The following is a 15,940-nucleotide window of genomic DNA, read 5'->3' as shown; positions in this document are numbered from 1 at the left end:
CTTTCTTTCTAGGCAAACCTATGTCATTTATCTATTCCATTGTTTTGTTAGTTTTCTTGTAGCCGTGATGAAATGTCTGGCAGGAAGTGGCTTGAGGGAAGAAGGGCTTATGTGGGCTTACAGTACTAAGAGACACCATCTGATGGTAGGGAGGGCAAGGTGGCAGAAACAGGAGAAAACTTGTCACTTTGCCACAGGAAGTGGAGAGTGAAGAATGCTGCTGTTCAGCTAGCTTTCTGCTTGTTATGTAGTCCAGGACCTCAGCCCATGGAATAGCACTGCCCACATTTAGGGTGGATTTTCCCATCTCATCACAGTCTGGACAATCCCTCACAGACATGACCTGAGTTTACATGGTGAAAACCATGTGTAACTATTACAGTAACAAAATATGACAAAAAAGTGACTTATAAGAACAATGTTTTACTGATTTTTAAAACAATATTCTGTGGTTGATGATTGCTTCTGCTAGTCACGTGGGGTTCCTCATGCAGCCACAGTCATCTGATAACTGACCATGGGTGGGTAGTCTAAGACGGTTTCTCTCACATGCCTCGCAGTGCTCACTGGCATGCCTTCATTTTTCTCCATGTTGCCCCTACTGTTCCAGCATACAAGACTGGGCTTCTTCACAGCATTGGGAATCTTAAGGAAGCATTTCAAGAAGGTGAACCCCAGTGTAAACCTTTGCTTTTGTCACATTTGCCAATGTTTTTAAAAAATTTTGTTTTTGTTCATTTTTATTTGAGAGCAACAGAGAAAGAGAGAAAGAGAGAGAGAGAGAGAGAGATAGAGAGAGAGAATGGGCACGCCAGGGCCTCCAGAGAGAGAGAAGTGGGCACACCAGGGCCTCCAGCCACTGCAAACGAACTCCAGACATGTATGCCCCCTTGTGCATCTGGCTAACGTGGGTCCTGGGGAACCGAGCCTCAAACCGGGTCCTTAGGCTTCACAGGCAAGCACTTAACCACTAAGCCATCTCTCCAGCCCACATTTACCAATATCTTAATTGCCCAAACAAATCATGCTAAACCTGAAATCTGTGTGAAAGAAGACTTCAGCTCTATCTCTTGGTGGAACTAGTGTGGAGATGTGGGCATTTTTTAATCCCACAAGAGAGAAACCAGACCTTAAACAGCAAAGGCCATAAGTCAGCAAACTTTTTCTCCAAGAACCAGCTAAGAAGTATTTAGGTCTGAAGGTTTGGGTCTTTGCCATTTGTAGGGTGAAAGCAATCATGGACAATAAGCAAAATGGTGTGACTGTGTTCCAGTAAAGCTTCATAGTCATGTTTCAGTTAGCAGGAGTACATTTTAGGATGGTGTTAGTCAGCCATGAAATGTACTTAAGAAAACCAAGAAGGTGAAGCTTATATATGCTATACCACAGGTTCTTTTAGCATGCGATCAAACCGTTATATATCTAAGCATAAGAAGTTGCGCTAAAAATACTAATCAAAGGAGTTTTCAGCTCCATTGTAATCTAATAGGACCTCTGTTGTTTACATGAAGCTCACTGTTGACTGAGATGCTGTTATGGGGTCCGTGCCTACAAAAATAAATAAATAAATAAAATACAGACCTGTCAGGTTCTTGTTTGAATCACAGAAACTTGTAGGTTGAGATGGATCTGTAGTATTAAAACAGAGAAGAGGCCAGGCATGGTGACACACATTTTTAATCCCAACAATTGGGAGTCTGAGGTAGCAGGATCATCACAGTTTGAGGCCAGCCTCAGGTGGGGCTACAGAGTGAGTTCCAAGCCAGCCTGGACTAGAATGAGACCTTGCCTAAAAGGGAGTGGAGGGAATGACCCTTTTGAGTCCCTGATTGAAGAGTATTGACCCATTTCCTAGAGTCCTAAAAAAATTTCCTTTGTAATTTTGGAAATGAATCGAGCATTGTCAGAATTGAATGTGAGCAGCCATCGTTGCCAGAGCGACAGTTGTCCATGATGCAAGAATTAACATAAAAAATGCTAAGCCATACTAGTTTCTAAATTCTCTCAAGTGTTCACTTGAGAGTAGTCTCATTTAATGTTTAAAATAAGCCTATTATCAAAATTATTTCCCATATAAAGATGGGAAAGTAGGATTTTAGAGATGGAAAGTTATCTCCACTGAACACTAGGATTCTTTGTTGTTTTGTTTTCCCTTGCTAAGGATGAAACCCACAGCTTTGCACTTGCTAGGCAAGTGCTCATCCACTGAGCTAAATCCTCAAGCCCCAGTACTAGGTTTTGAGAGTCAGTATATTAAGTCAGAACCAGAACTTTCTGAACGTGTCCTGTAAAGAACCAGGCAGTTTGCACAAGCATACACAGACCACTTACGAGCTCACTTTTTTTGCTTTTTCAAGGTAGGGTCTCACTTTAGCCGGGGCTAACCTAGAACTCACTCTGTAGTCTCAGGGTGGTCCGATCCTCCTACCTCTGCCTTCAGAGTGTGACTGCTGGAATTAAAGACAGGGGTCACCATGCATAGCCCTTTCGTGATTGAAAGGCAGCTGTGTAGTTAAACCTCTCAGGCACGAAAACAAGCTATGTGATTGTTTAAGCAAAGGAAAAAATGCATTCATTAATGACAAGTTTACAGGCCCTCTCACAGTAAAAGCATTGGCATTAAGGGCACAGTGATAACTGGGATATTTTTAAAGTCTTCATTAAGGTAGTAAATTACCCACCCCACAATTAAGCATAAAGGTTAAAGCATAAGCTTCAAAAGACCATTCCCGCCCTTCACTTAAGCTGAGTTTATCGAGTGGCGTTGTGCCAAGTTCTAAGAAGACGCCAGTCAAGACCCAGACCAGGCACGGTTCTGGCTTCCACAGCAACTGGACGCCAGCGCTCCGGAACCAAAGTGCTGTGGCCCTAATTTCCGGGGGGAGGGCGGAGGGGAGGGAGCCCGAGTGTTGCGATGAGTCGATTGCTTTTGCCTGGAGGAGTCCGGGCGGGAGAGAACCAGGCACCAGGAGCGAAGAACCGGCTCTGAAAAGGCTCTGGGGCACCGAGGTTTAGAGGCCCGTGTGGGTCGGCTCGCGGGCGCGTGTGAGCCGGCGGGAGAGTGGGGTCATGGTCACGCCCGCGGTGGTGCGCGCGTGGCGCAAGAACAAGACCCTCCGCTACGGAGTCCCCATGTTGGTGAGCGGCGCCGGAAGGGGCGGGGCCTCCTGCTTGCGGCGCGCTCTCTTCCGGTCTTGGAAGCGAGTTCAAAGTGGGGGTCTCGGGGTTCTTCTCCGCCCTCCTTCCCACGTCGGGAACGCTGTTGTTGCCGTCCCCGGTTCACGGTTTTGAAAGACTCTCAGAGAACCGCAGCAACTCGTTTTAACCCCCGCCCGAGATTAACTAAAACTTGGGGTTTTGATAGAAGAGCTTAGGAAATAAAGGGTTTATTTAGCACGGTGCCAACCCGCTGTGGCAGCCCTCAAGCGGTGAATTTAATGTTTATATGGCTGCATCGACTTTTACAGAGGTCCGCAGTTTTCATGAAGATCGAGATGAGACCTACCAAGCACCAGTGCTGCTTGTTCATAGACAAGTTATTTTGCTTCCGCGAGTGACAGTGTTTGTACTATGTGTGTGCTGGGCCTAAATATATAATATAAATATATTGTAGAGGAAAATGCTGCATTAGGTACTTTAAAATCCCACACTGCTGGAAAAAAAATCTCAGAAAGTTATCCTCTTCATCGTACATCAGATGTGGTGTACTTATTGTGCTACATTGATTTGTTTTCAAGTTGCTCTTTTTTTTCTCTTGGATAGACGGTAATGCTTCATAGGAATGTCTACTCAAAAACGTAGAGAAGAGAACTTGGAATATTAAGCATATACTAATAATATGCTCCTTCTCTTTCAAACCACCTAACAAAAGAATACAACTTCCACACTGCAGGCTTAGTTACAAGAAACAGCCTTTGTAATATGACCTGTGACCTAACTGGTTCTCACTTGAACATTCACTCACTTAAAGTGTGTGATTACATTGTTTCTAGGGTCTTCTCACTTATACAGCCATTACTGTGATTTGGTTTTAAAATATTTTTATCACTCTAAGAGAAGCACCATTAGATTAACCATTAGTAGACACTCCCTAATTTCCAGTGCCCTTTATATAACTAACTACTAAACTATATCTTTTGTCTAGATTTGCTCATTCTGGACACTTCATATTAGTAGGATAATACAACATGTAGTCTTTTGTGAGTGGCTTTTAAAACTCCGAAAAATATTTTTCACGGTTTTGTTATATGAGTACTTCATTCTTTTTATGGCTATAGAATATTTCATGGTCTGTATATACATAATTTTGATTATCTGTGAAACCATTAATGAGCATCTGAGTTGTTTCCATTGATTGTTTGGTTATTATGAATAATGTTGACATGACTATTCAGATGCAAGCATTTAAATTTTTTGTTGTTTTTTGGGTTTTTGAGGTAGGGTCTTGCTCTAGCTTAGGCAATACTCTTATCTCTGCTTCCCATGTACTGGGATTAAAGGCATGGGCCACCATACCCAGCTTAATTTTTTTTTAAATTTATTTGAGAGGGAGAGAGAAAATGGGTGCACCAGGGCCTCTAGCCACTGCAAATAAACTCCAGACACATGTGCTGCTGTGTGTATGTGGCTTAGTGGGTACTGAGGAATTAAACTTGAATCCTTAGGCGTCACAGGCAAGTACTTTAACTGCTAAGCCATCTGTCCAGCTCGATGCAAGCTTTTGTGTTTTCATTTCTCTTGAGAAAATTGCATGCAGTAAGACAAGCATCTGGGAGGTGCAGAAGCACTGCATAACTGGACTCAGTAACACATACTTGTCATCACAGCACTCTGGAGGTGGAGGTGGGTGCAAGAGAATCAGAGGTTCAAAGTCATCCTCAGCTACATAGCATGTTCCAGGCCAGCCTGAGCTACTTGAGACCCTGACTAGAAAAACAAATGATGTGTGTATGCATGTATATACATAGACATACACACATATTCATGACATTGGTTTTAATATTTGGTGGGGTTGGGGATTTAGTCAGTGGCTACCAAGCTCAAGGCCCTCCTTGGGTTCAAAAGGATTTTGTAATAATGCATTATAATTCTTCCAAGAAAACACAGTAGCCTCTTTACTGAAGTTTCACTTTCTGTGGTTTCATACTTAACATTATTGAACTCAAATTTATCGAAACTCAAAATTATTGAAAGGAGAATTCTAGAAATAAATAGCTCATAAATTTATTACAATGCATTGTAATCATTGTCCTATTTTATTATTAATTACTGTTGTTACTCTCTTACTGTGGCTATTTAGAAAATTAAATTTCAGCATAGGTATATATGTATTGGATAAAACAGTATATTCAGTTCAGCATCTTCCTATGTTTCAGCCATCAATGGAATGTTTTCAGAGGTAATCTCTAGTGCATCTTCTTTGAAAAGATAAGTAATAAGTGCCCAGGAAAAGTAATCTGTAGGTTCTGTATTGTCTACCTCTTGTTTAGGTAAATGTAGATGAGCTGTATCCCCTTTCTGTTTTGTATAACTAGTTCCTATCTTTGTTGCAGTTACTGATTGTTGGGGGTTCTTTTGGTCTTCGTGAGTTTTCACAAATCCGATATGATGCTGTGAAGATTAAGGTAAGCAATATAGTTGGTGTTATAGTCCTTGTGTCTAGGTATGTGTTTTGGTTTAGTAGAAATACATACTTAGTACACTTAGCAATATGACTTGGTCTTGCTTTTCAAAGCTAATAATCTTTGCACCCTTTCTTATTCTTTAAAATACTATTAATGATCACATGAATGTGAATCACATAATATAAAGAATTTAGTAATAGTTTTCCTTAATCACTAGGAAATTTGCAATGTTATTAGCTTTCGCCTCCCCCCAAATTTTCTGATATGGTTCTTTTAGGGAGAAACTGAAGAACATTGATCTACAATTTTCCTTCATTTTACCTCTCTAATTATGAATGAGCTATTTCACTGTAATACCAGTAATGTTATAAATATGTTGGTATGTATCATTAGTAACTAATAGTAAAGAAAATATCTTGGGCTGGAGAGATGGCTCAATGGTTTAAGCACTTGCCTGCAAAGCCTAAACCTGGGTTCATTTCTCCAGGGCCCACATAAAGCCAGATACACAAAGTGGCACATGTACCTGGAGTTTGTTTACAGTGGCTGGAGGTCCTGGCATATCCATTTTCTCTCTCTGTCTTCTCTGTATCTCTCTCTCTGCTTGCAGATAAATAAATTAACTAAAAATATCTTAAAATAAATTAAGATAACTATCATTTTATAGTATCTACTTTGTGGTAAGCCTATTCTATTCCTTCATTTTATAGGTGAGACCAAAGGCTTTACAGAAGTAAATGATCTTATTTCTCCCCACCTGTGATTACACATGTACTGACAACTCATATCAGGTGTTACATAAGGACTCTCGTTTATTCAGTATGAAGTATGTTGCTTTTATTTGTGACATATATCTGATGCTTAGAGGTTTTTCCAAGTAATAAAGATCTTCAGTAGACCTCAGTATAGTGGGACATAAAGATCAAAAGCTCTGTTTAGCTTCCTTATATGATTTTGTGGTTGGAGAGAAACAAACTTCCAGTAATTCCATGTATAGTATGAGTTAGAGTGAATATCACATTTACAAAAAAATTTTAAGAATAATTATTTTTTTAAAAAATTTGTTTATTTGAGAGCAACAGACAGAGAGAGAAAGAGGCAGATAAAGAGAGACAGAGAATGGGCGCACAAGGGCCTCCAGCTACTGCAAACGAACTCCAGACGCATATACCCCTTTGTGCATCTGGCTAACGTGGGTCCTGGGGAATCGAGCCTTGAGCCAGGGTCCTTAGGCTTCACAGGCAAGCACTTAACTGCTAAGCCATCTTTCTAGCCCAAGAATAATTCTTTATTAGCAATTTCAATTAATTTTCTCTTAACTATAATTTTCAGCTTAATTGTATAAAAAGGTTTTAGTTAACATCCCAGTTACTATGCCAAGAAAATATAAAGTGTTAGGAAACTGTTTTTTTCTCTGTAGGCATGGTGACACATGCCTTTAATCCCAGCACTTGGGAGGCTTTGGTTGGAGGATCACTGTGAGTTTGAGGTCAGTCTGAGACTGCATAGTGAATTCCAGGTCAGTCTGGGCTAGAGGGAGACCTTACCTTGAAAAAAAACATTGTTTCTTACAAAGTTTGTAGTGTAACTGATGCTACAAGACAGCTCATACCAAATTCCACTCAAACATAGAAATCAATAAACTGCTGTAGTGAGATTTCTAGTAAAGAAAGACATTACTAGAGCTTCAAGAAAAGAGTTTAGATTTGGAAAGGGGCATTCGAAATTGCAGCTTTAAGAATGAGTAGGATTTAACTAAGTTGTACGAGTTATATTCTGTAATGCAGAGGGAGTAATGAATATATGGTAAGATTTTCCTTTTAGAACTCTCACACTGGAATAAAAGATAGATAGGGATTAGAGGAGCAAGATAGAAAGCAAGTACTTGTTTGGATTGGAAGTAGAGAGACCCATTAGGACTCCATGTTAGTTAGATTTCTGTTGCTGTGACAAAACACCTGAGAGAAACCACTTAAAAGGAGGAAATGTTTATTTTACTCAGAGTGTCAGGGGTCTCAGTCCATGTTCACCTGGCTCCATTGCTCTTAGACGTAAGGTAGGGCAGAGCATCAAGGTATGGAGCACATGGCAGAGCAGAACTATTCAGTTCATAATGACAAGGAAGAGACAGAGAGAGAAAGAGACCAAGGGAAAAGGAGGCCCTTCAAGAGACAAGCCTATAATGACCTACTTCCTCCATCCAAGCCATACCTTATAAAGTTTCCACCACCTCCCAAGAGTGGATTAAGCTCTGTATCCATGAATGGATTAAACCATTGGTCAGATTAGAAATGTCATGATCCAATCATTTCCCAAAGTTCCCACCTCTTAACACTGTTGAAGGTTTGGGAGACATTTCAAGATCCAAACCATAACACTTTCTATAATAGTAGAATAAGTGAAGATTAATAATAATAATACTAGAACCTTAAGTAAAGCATGGACACTGACAATAGAGAGAAATGAATGGATTCTGGGGGGAAAATTAGCAAATTGATAGTATGTAATCAGCAATGTGGTATGTGTCATATAAAAATATGAATATTCTATAATGTTTTAAATTTTTGGTTTTTTAGGAATGGGTAAATTGATATGCTAAGCACCCAGTTAAGAAAGAAGAATGAGAATAATTGAGATAGTAGGAGGGGTCTAGAAGGTTGGGGCAAAGTAAAGAGAAGGTTGTCAGGATATTGAAGTTGAGAAGACTGACTGGGTTTGCTAAAGTCAAGAGAATAAAGGTAGGAGAATAAGGTCAGGCCTGTCATTATTATATAGAACAGAGGGCAAGGCCTACTGATATTGAGAGCAAGATGGCTTAATATTGAGAAGTCAACTCAGGTGAAGTCATGATGAGTTCAAAAGGAGTGAGGAAGATATGAGGTAGGCTAATGTTGAAAAGAGTTGAGAAATTGATTTTGATTCTTAATAGCCTAAGATTAATTGATGGTGGTTTTAAGAGTTAAGAGATTGAAATTAGCAAGGTAGAGTTTAGAAGGCAAGATTGCTAGGGCCAAGGTAGGTTGAAATTTGGGTCCAGAGGACAAAATCAGTTGAGAAGAGCCAAAGATGATGGGGTGGGGGCAGGATATGAATTGAAATGAGAAATTTGAAGAAAGGAGAAAAGGCTGTTGGTTTAGAGTGACTCACCATTGTAGTTTGCTTGAGACCATCCTGATTTTTATTCTGAAAGTTTGCTATTCTCATGATACAGAAATTCCTCTTTTTTGGTGATGGGTATATAAATTTGAGAGAAAAATATGGGACCCATAAGGTGATCTACAATACAAGAACCAAAACCAACAGCTTTTCAGTGAGACGTATATGTGGCATAGTTTATCTGACATCCTTAGAGGCCTTTTTTTATTGTTGTTGTATTCTCCTAGATGCTGATAATAACAACTAGTAGATCTCCCATAGCTGCATTACACCAAGTGAAATGTTGCCTGTCAGGGCATTAGGTCAATGTTCAAAGCAAAACTATGCCTCTTTGGCAATTTATTCAAACTCCTTGTATTGTTTTCTTTATATGTAACAATTAGGATAAAAGTAATACTTACTTCATAGGTTTTATCATGACAAGACAAGATCATGTCTGTCAAATGCCTGACATATAACAAGTGCTCGGTATGCAGTAGCTGCTGTTTGCTGTAGTAGTGGTGGTAGTAGCAAGTCTGCTGATGCTGTGTACTTCAGGTGAGTGATGTGGAGATTTAAATTATGTATCTTAAATTGGCTCTTCTATCCCATCTGTCCTTCCCGTGGCTTTTAAATTTTAAAATCAGATATATCAGATTTAAATCATGTATGGTCCCTTGTTTTTTCTACAGATTGATCCTGAATTAGAAAAAAAATTGAAGATGAATAAAATATCTTTAGAGTCAGAGTATGAGGTATGACATGTTTGTAGTTTGTGTTTTGTAACATTGTGACTAATCATGACTGGTTCTGTCTTAAGATAAATAAGTAGTACAGAAAATAAATTCATTCTGAATATATGGCATTTGGTAAGTTACAGGTTAAATATCTCTTATCTAAAATACCCAGAAATGCAGATTTTAGAGTTTTTCAGATAAATGTTACCAATTGAGACTCCCTAATCTGAAAATGTCAAATCCAAATACTCCAAAGTCTGACTGATCAAACTGAGTTTTGTGCATGTTAGGCAAGGACTACCACTGAGCACACTCCCAGTACAAAAATATCTGATCATTTTTACACACACCACATTTTTTTTTTTTAATATTGAGAGAGAGGGAAAGAAGCAGAAGGAGGAGAGAATGGGGACACCACGGCTTCCTGCCACTGCAAATAAACCCCAGACATTTGTGCCATTTTGTGTATCTGGCTTCATATATGCACTGGAGAATTGAACCTGGGCCATCAGACTTTGTAAGAAAGTACCTTTAAAGTACCTTTAGCCATCTCTCCAGCTCCCAAAATGTTTTTGATTTTGGATATCAGATTTTGAGCTTAGAGATACTAAGCCTGTGTCAACCTGTATATATTCATTCAAAAAGAAAATACTGATGTTGTCTGTGTTTGTGGCTTAATTAGTTAGCTGACTACATTGTTGTCCAGGAAATAGAGATGGACTTGTATTTCATATACTGTAAACAAATTACATATAGATCAAGAATTTAAAAACAAAATGCTAAAAGTACTAAGAGGGAAAATGCAGATATTTTGTGTTCTTGAGTCAGAAAACCCTAAAAAGATTTTTTTATCTTATCATTGATAATTTATTTAAATATGAAAAGCATTTGTTATCAAAGCTAAAAAAGTCACTCAGTAAGAGTATGGGCCCGCATGTAGATTGGCTCTCTGAAGACAGATAAGGATACACAAAACAAGCTAGCATCTAGTTTAGATCGCTGAAAAGCATTTTCCTCTTGGTAGCTATGAGTAATATCTTTTCATTCTTAAACTCAGTCTCATTTTCTTAGGTGTAAAACAAGTGATTGTGGTTGTTCCTCTTTGTAGAAGACTTTAGGGTCTCCTTACCCGCACTAACCTGTTAGTCATTATTATGCTAGATTAGTTTTCATACTTAAACTTGTTTTCCTAGCTTCCTTCTTTTCTTTGTGTTTTAAAAATAAGGCATGTGAACTCTTTTGTGATTATTTATTGAGATAAAAGATAGGCATTAACATCAAAAACCAGTAAGAAAAGTTTTAAATCTGAATTAAGACTTTTCTTTTTTCCTTTGCTTTTTTGAGGTAGGGCGTCTGTCTATCTAACTCAGGCTGACCTGGAATTCACTCTGTAGTCTCAGGGTGGCTTTGAACTAACAGCAATTCTCCTGCCTCTGCTGTGATTAAAGGCATACACTGCCACACCTGACACTGAAGAAGGACTTTTTAAATATATATATTATTAATTAAGTTTATTTAGGGCAGAATTTTGAATTATGAGGTTTATTGAAAGTGGGATTAAGATTCAGGGAGGAGGCTAGATGAAAGACTCAAGCCAGAGGAGAATTCTCTTCCTTGCCTGGCTGGAAAGGGAGAGGGGAAACAAGAGAATCTCTATCACAGAGAAATACCCTGGGATGAAAGGGCTGTGGAAGAGGCTCATGCACCCACATGTGGAAGGCAATGCCTAAGAACCAAAGGTCCCTTTACACAAAAGACCAGAGAGGCTTAAAACATAATGAGGAACTCAGAGATCAAAGAAAATTCATACACTTAACAAAGTGAGGCATCAGACTGGTTCACAAGAAATTGTCTCTCCACCTTGGGCCTTTAGATAAATTCCCTCCTGGAGATCTCCTACTGCTGTGCTATACAACCTAGTCAGCTTGAAGAAGTTAAAAGGGCCTTGTCATCCCCTGTAGCACTTTTTACTTACGAACAGGAACCAGAAGATGGGTTGTCCTATTTAACTCCAGTTGGCTTTGGCTTCTACATATGGTTATTAAGCATGCAGAAGGTCACTTAACCAGTCTTGAATAACAGTATGGTTATAGCACATGTGATTAGAAAGAGAGACATAAAAGTTTTATTCTTTGTAACATTTAAGTTTAGTTGAAAAGTAGAGCATTTTAAAGGTATCATGTTTGGTTTGAGGTTGATTTATTTTCTGAAATAGTAACTGAAGGCCTATTGGAATTTTCTTTCTGTTTGTTCATTGTTTATTGATTCAATCAAAGCTATGGGACTCCTATATTAATATGTTTACCTTTTATGGTTCTATAGAAAATTAAGGACTCCACTTTTGAAGAATGGAAAAATATTCGAGGCCCAAGGCCTTGGGAAGATCCTGACCTCCTCCAAGGACGGAATCCAGAAATTCTTAAAACTAAGACAACCTGATAGTGCTCATTTATTATTTTCTAAATTAAATATTTTCAACTGGACTTCTATTTTAATAGAAAGACTATTTCAAACCTGTGGAAACATGCATATGAATAATTTAATGGCAGATAACCTTGATTAAAAAGGCAAATGTAAGTCTTTATCCTTTCCAGCTAGTCTACTTGCAAAAGAGGTAGCAGTGTTGACCACATACCTTCTAACGAACATGTGAATTCTCCTAACTGAAGTGTGACCTTCCAGTGAACATGTCAATTCTGCTAACTGAAGTGTGTCTTGGACTCTGCTGTCACTCATTTTCTACTAACAACTTGGATATTGTGCTACTTCTGCTTTCTAATGGATATTGTAGATCTAGCTTACAGTTCTCTCAATAAAACCAAGCATTGATCACAATCCAAGAGTCTTGGCTTAGTTTATAATATGTCATAAAATAGGCAAATCAGTCTCTGAAATCATTGAACATGTTAAGGTAATAATGAAATTCCTGGTTAAGACAAAAATAACAAAAGTAGAAGATGTGATAAATTTGTTGAGGTAATCCAGAAATGATTGATTTTGAAAACACTGACTTAAGGTATATGTTATACCTTAGTATAATTTATAATTAATTCTACTTATCTTTTAAAAATATTTTTTATTGGGCTAGAGATATGGCTTAGCAGTTAAGCGCTTGCCTGTGAAGCCTAGGGACCCTGGTTCAAGGCTCAATTCCCCAGGACCCATGTTAGCCAGATACACAAGGGGGCACACACGTCTGGAGTTTGCTTGCAGTGGCGGGAAGCCTTGGCGTGCCCATCCTCTGTCTCTCTCTATCTGCCTCTTTCTCTCTATATCACTCTCAAATAAATAAATAAAAATTAAAAAATTATAAAAATATTTTTATTTATGAAAGAGAGTATATGTGTGTGTGAATGGGCGTGCCACGGTCTCTTGCCACTGCAAATAAACTCGACACGTGCCACCTTGTGCATCTGGTATACATGGGTCCTGGGGAAATGATCCTGGGTCCTTTGGCTTTGCAGGCAAGTGCCTTAACCACTAAGCCATCTCTTTAGCCCTAATTCTAGTCATTTTGTTTTTAACATTGGATTTTATATAATTTTATCACTAAGAAAAATGATAGTGAAGTTATTTTTAACCTTGTTTTCTTTCTTTTAACTTCTTTAAAAAACTATGAGAAATGAAGTTATGAAATTTACAGAAAAATGGATGGATCTGGAAAGGATTATGCTAAGTGAGGTAACCCAGGCCCAGAAAGCCAAGCACCACATGTTCTCCCTCATATGTGGATCCTAGCTACAGATGATTGGGCTTCTGCGTGAGAAGGAAAAATCTCAGTAGCAGAGGCCAGTAAGTTAAAAAAGAGATATAAAGGGAAGAGAAAGGAAGGGAGGAGGGTACTTAATAGGTTGGTATTGTAGATATGTATGTAGAGTGATTGAGATGGGGAGGGGATATGATGGAGAAGGGAATTTCAAAAGGGAAAGTGGGGTAGGGTGGAGGGTATTACCATGGGATATTTTTTATAATCATGGAAAATGTTAATAAAAATTGAGAAAAAAATATAAAAAATAAAAATAAAAATGAATTATGAGAGAGTGAAAAAGAATTGGTGTGCCAGGGCCTCTAGCCACGGCAATTGAACTAGAGAGGCATGTGCCACCTTGTGTGTATGCATGACCTTGTACACATGCATCACTTAGTGCCTCTGGCTTGCATGGGTACTGGGGAGTTGAACCTGGGTTCTTAGGTTTTGCAAGCATGTGCCTTAACCACTAAGAGATAGCCATTCTGATACAAGGAGCTCACAGAACACCAAACAGACTGGTCCAAAGAAGAAACTCTCCAAGGCAAAGCATAGTTAAACCTCTGAACAACAAAAACAGAGCACTAAATACAGCAAGAAAGAAGTAACTCATTACAAAGGTAATCCCATCAGAATTACCTCAGATTTTTTCAGTGGAAACCCTGAAGGCCAGAAGGGCTTGGAATGGAGCACTTCAAAGTCTAAAAATCTATGGCTTCCAACCCAAACTACTGTACCCAGTGAAAGTATCCCTCATAATGGATGGTGGAAGAAAAACTTTCCATGAAAAAAAGTCAACTCTATGAGTATATGAACATAAAGCCAACCCAACAGAGAATACTTCACATAGATGAGTCAAAACAACCAACCTCAGGAGCCTACAAAAGGAAGATCACAATAACCAGAGCTAGAGCAGGCACAAAAATATACAAAGCCCAAGAAAGCCTCAAACCCCATTGTTGCAGTCCAGTTCACATTGCTGGAAGAAATCACCCAACCAAGAGCAGCTTCTGGGAAAAAGAGGTTTATTTTGGCTCATAAGCTCAAGGGGAAGCTCCATGATGGTAGGGGAAAACGATGACATGAGAAGAGGGTGGGCATCACTCCCTGGCCAACATAAGGTGGACAATAGGAACAGGAGAGTGTGCCAAACACTGGCATGGGGAAACTGGCTATAACACCCATAAGCCCACCCCCAACAACACACTGCCTCCAGGAGGCATTAATTCCCAAATCTCCATCAGCTGGGGATCTAGCCTTCAGAACACCTAAGTTTATGGGGGGGAACACCTGAATCAAACCACCACACACATAATGCCTCCAACATGGCAGGGATTAAATCAAACCTTACAACCTTATAACCTTAAATATTAATGTTCTTAACTCACTCATCAAAACACAAGTTAACAGGGAGGATCAGGAAAAAATGGACCCTTGATTTTCCAAGCAAATGGAAATAAGAAAAAAGTAGGTGTGGCTATGTTGATATCTGATATAATAGACCTCAAACCAAAAGTAATCAAAAAGGACAAAGAAGGCCACTTTTTACTCATCAAGAGAACAATCCTACACTTTTCTTATCATGCACAAAAATCAACTCCAAATGGACTCAAGACCTCAATATAAGATGTAAAACTCTTAAAAGACTGGAAATAAAAATAGGGGGAACTCTCCACAATATAGCAGTGGGGAAAGACTTCCTAAACAATATCCCAGTAGTCCAGGAAGTTAAACATTCAACCAGTGGGATTTCATGAAGCTAAAAAGCTTCTGCACAAACATACCATAAACAGAGCCAACAGATTACCCAAAGAATGGGAGAAAATCTTTGCCAACTACACCACTGACAGAAGTCTAACATCTAGAATCTACAAAGAATACAGAATGCTAAGCAAATAAACAAAGCAAACAAGGGGCTGGAGAGATGGCTGAGCAACTAAGGTACTTGCCTGCAAACCTAACAACCCAGGTTCAATTTCCCAGTCCCCATATAAAGCCAGATGCAGAAAGTGGCACATGTATCTGGAGTTCACTTGCAGTGGGTAGAGGCCCTGTTGTACCCATTCTCTCTCTCTTCTTTCTGTCTATCTCTGCTTGAAAGTAAATAAATAAAAATATTGTTTAAGAAAACAAACAATCCACTCAAAAATCAGGCAAAGAACTGAATAGGGAATTCTCAAAGGAAGAAATAGAAATGGATAATACTCACTTAAGAAAATGTTCAATATCCTTAACCATCAGGGAAATACTAATTAAAACAATTATGGAGCCTGGAGAGATGGCTTAGCAGTTAAGGCACTTGCCTGCAAAGCCAAAGGACCCACATTTGATTTCCCAGTACCCACATAAACCATATGCACAAGGTGGTTTATGCATCTGGAGTTCATTGCTAGAGGCCCTGATCTGACCATTCTCTGTTTATTTGCCCTCCTCTCAAATAAACAAATAAATATAAATATTGAAAAAAACAACTATGGAATTGCACCTTACTCCACTCAGAATGGCAATCCTTAAAGAATCAAATGACAATAAATGTTGACGAAGTTGAAGGGAAAGAGGTACCCACATTCACTGGTGGTGGGAGTGCAAGCTTGTGCAACCACTGTGAAAATCGATAGGAGACTCCTGCAAAAGAGGAAAATAGAGCTACCAACTGACCCAGCTATTCCTCTACTGGGCATCTACCTTAACGGCTT

The 15,940-nt window shown here is 39.1% G+C and overlaps 1 protein-coding gene across 1 annotated transcript; it reads left to right on the top strand.

The window, feature by feature from the left end:
• Window positions 1–2,912: 2,912 nt before the first annotated feature.
• On the top strand, window positions 2,913–12,331 carry LOC101605741 (cytochrome c oxidase assembly protein COX16 homolog, mitochondrial). Its single transcript, XM_004649306.2, has 4 exons — window positions 2,913–3,138; window positions 5,553–5,624; window positions 9,452–9,514; window positions 11,819–12,331. Exons 1-4 carry the CDS (start codon window positions 3,070–3,072, stop codon window positions 11,933–11,935), a joined length of 321 nt encoding a protein of 106 aa, XP_004649363.2. The 5' UTR covers window positions 2,913–3,069; the 3' UTR covers window positions 11,936–12,331.
• The last annotated feature ends 3,609 nt before the right edge of the window (window positions 12,332–15,940 follow it).

The sequence above is a fragment of the Jaculus jaculus genome, chromosome 7, assembly GCF_020740685.1.
Source record: "Jaculus jaculus isolate mJacJac1 chromosome 7, mJacJac1.mat.Y.cur, whole genome shotgun sequence".
Classification (NCBI taxonomy): domain Eukaryota; kingdom Metazoa; phylum Chordata; class Mammalia; order Rodentia; family Dipodidae; genus Jaculus; species Jaculus jaculus.
This window is presented reverse-complemented; position numbering and strand designations above follow the sequence as displayed.

Excerpts from the sequence above, each read along its gene's own strand:
- LOC101605741 (XM_004649306.2), top strand. The coding sequence starts at position 3,070 with ATGGTCACGCCCGCGGTGGTGCGCGCGTGGCGCAAGAACAAGACCCTC. Across the intron at positions 3,139-5,552 it reads GCTACGGAGTCCCCATGTTG|TTACTGATTGTTGGGGGTTC; the intron begins GTGAGCGGCGCC and ends TCTTTGTTGCAG. Across the intron at positions 5,625-9,451 it reads ATGATGCTGTGAAGATTAAG|ATTGATCCTGAATTAGAAAA; the intron begins GTAAGCAATATA and ends TTTTTTCTACAG.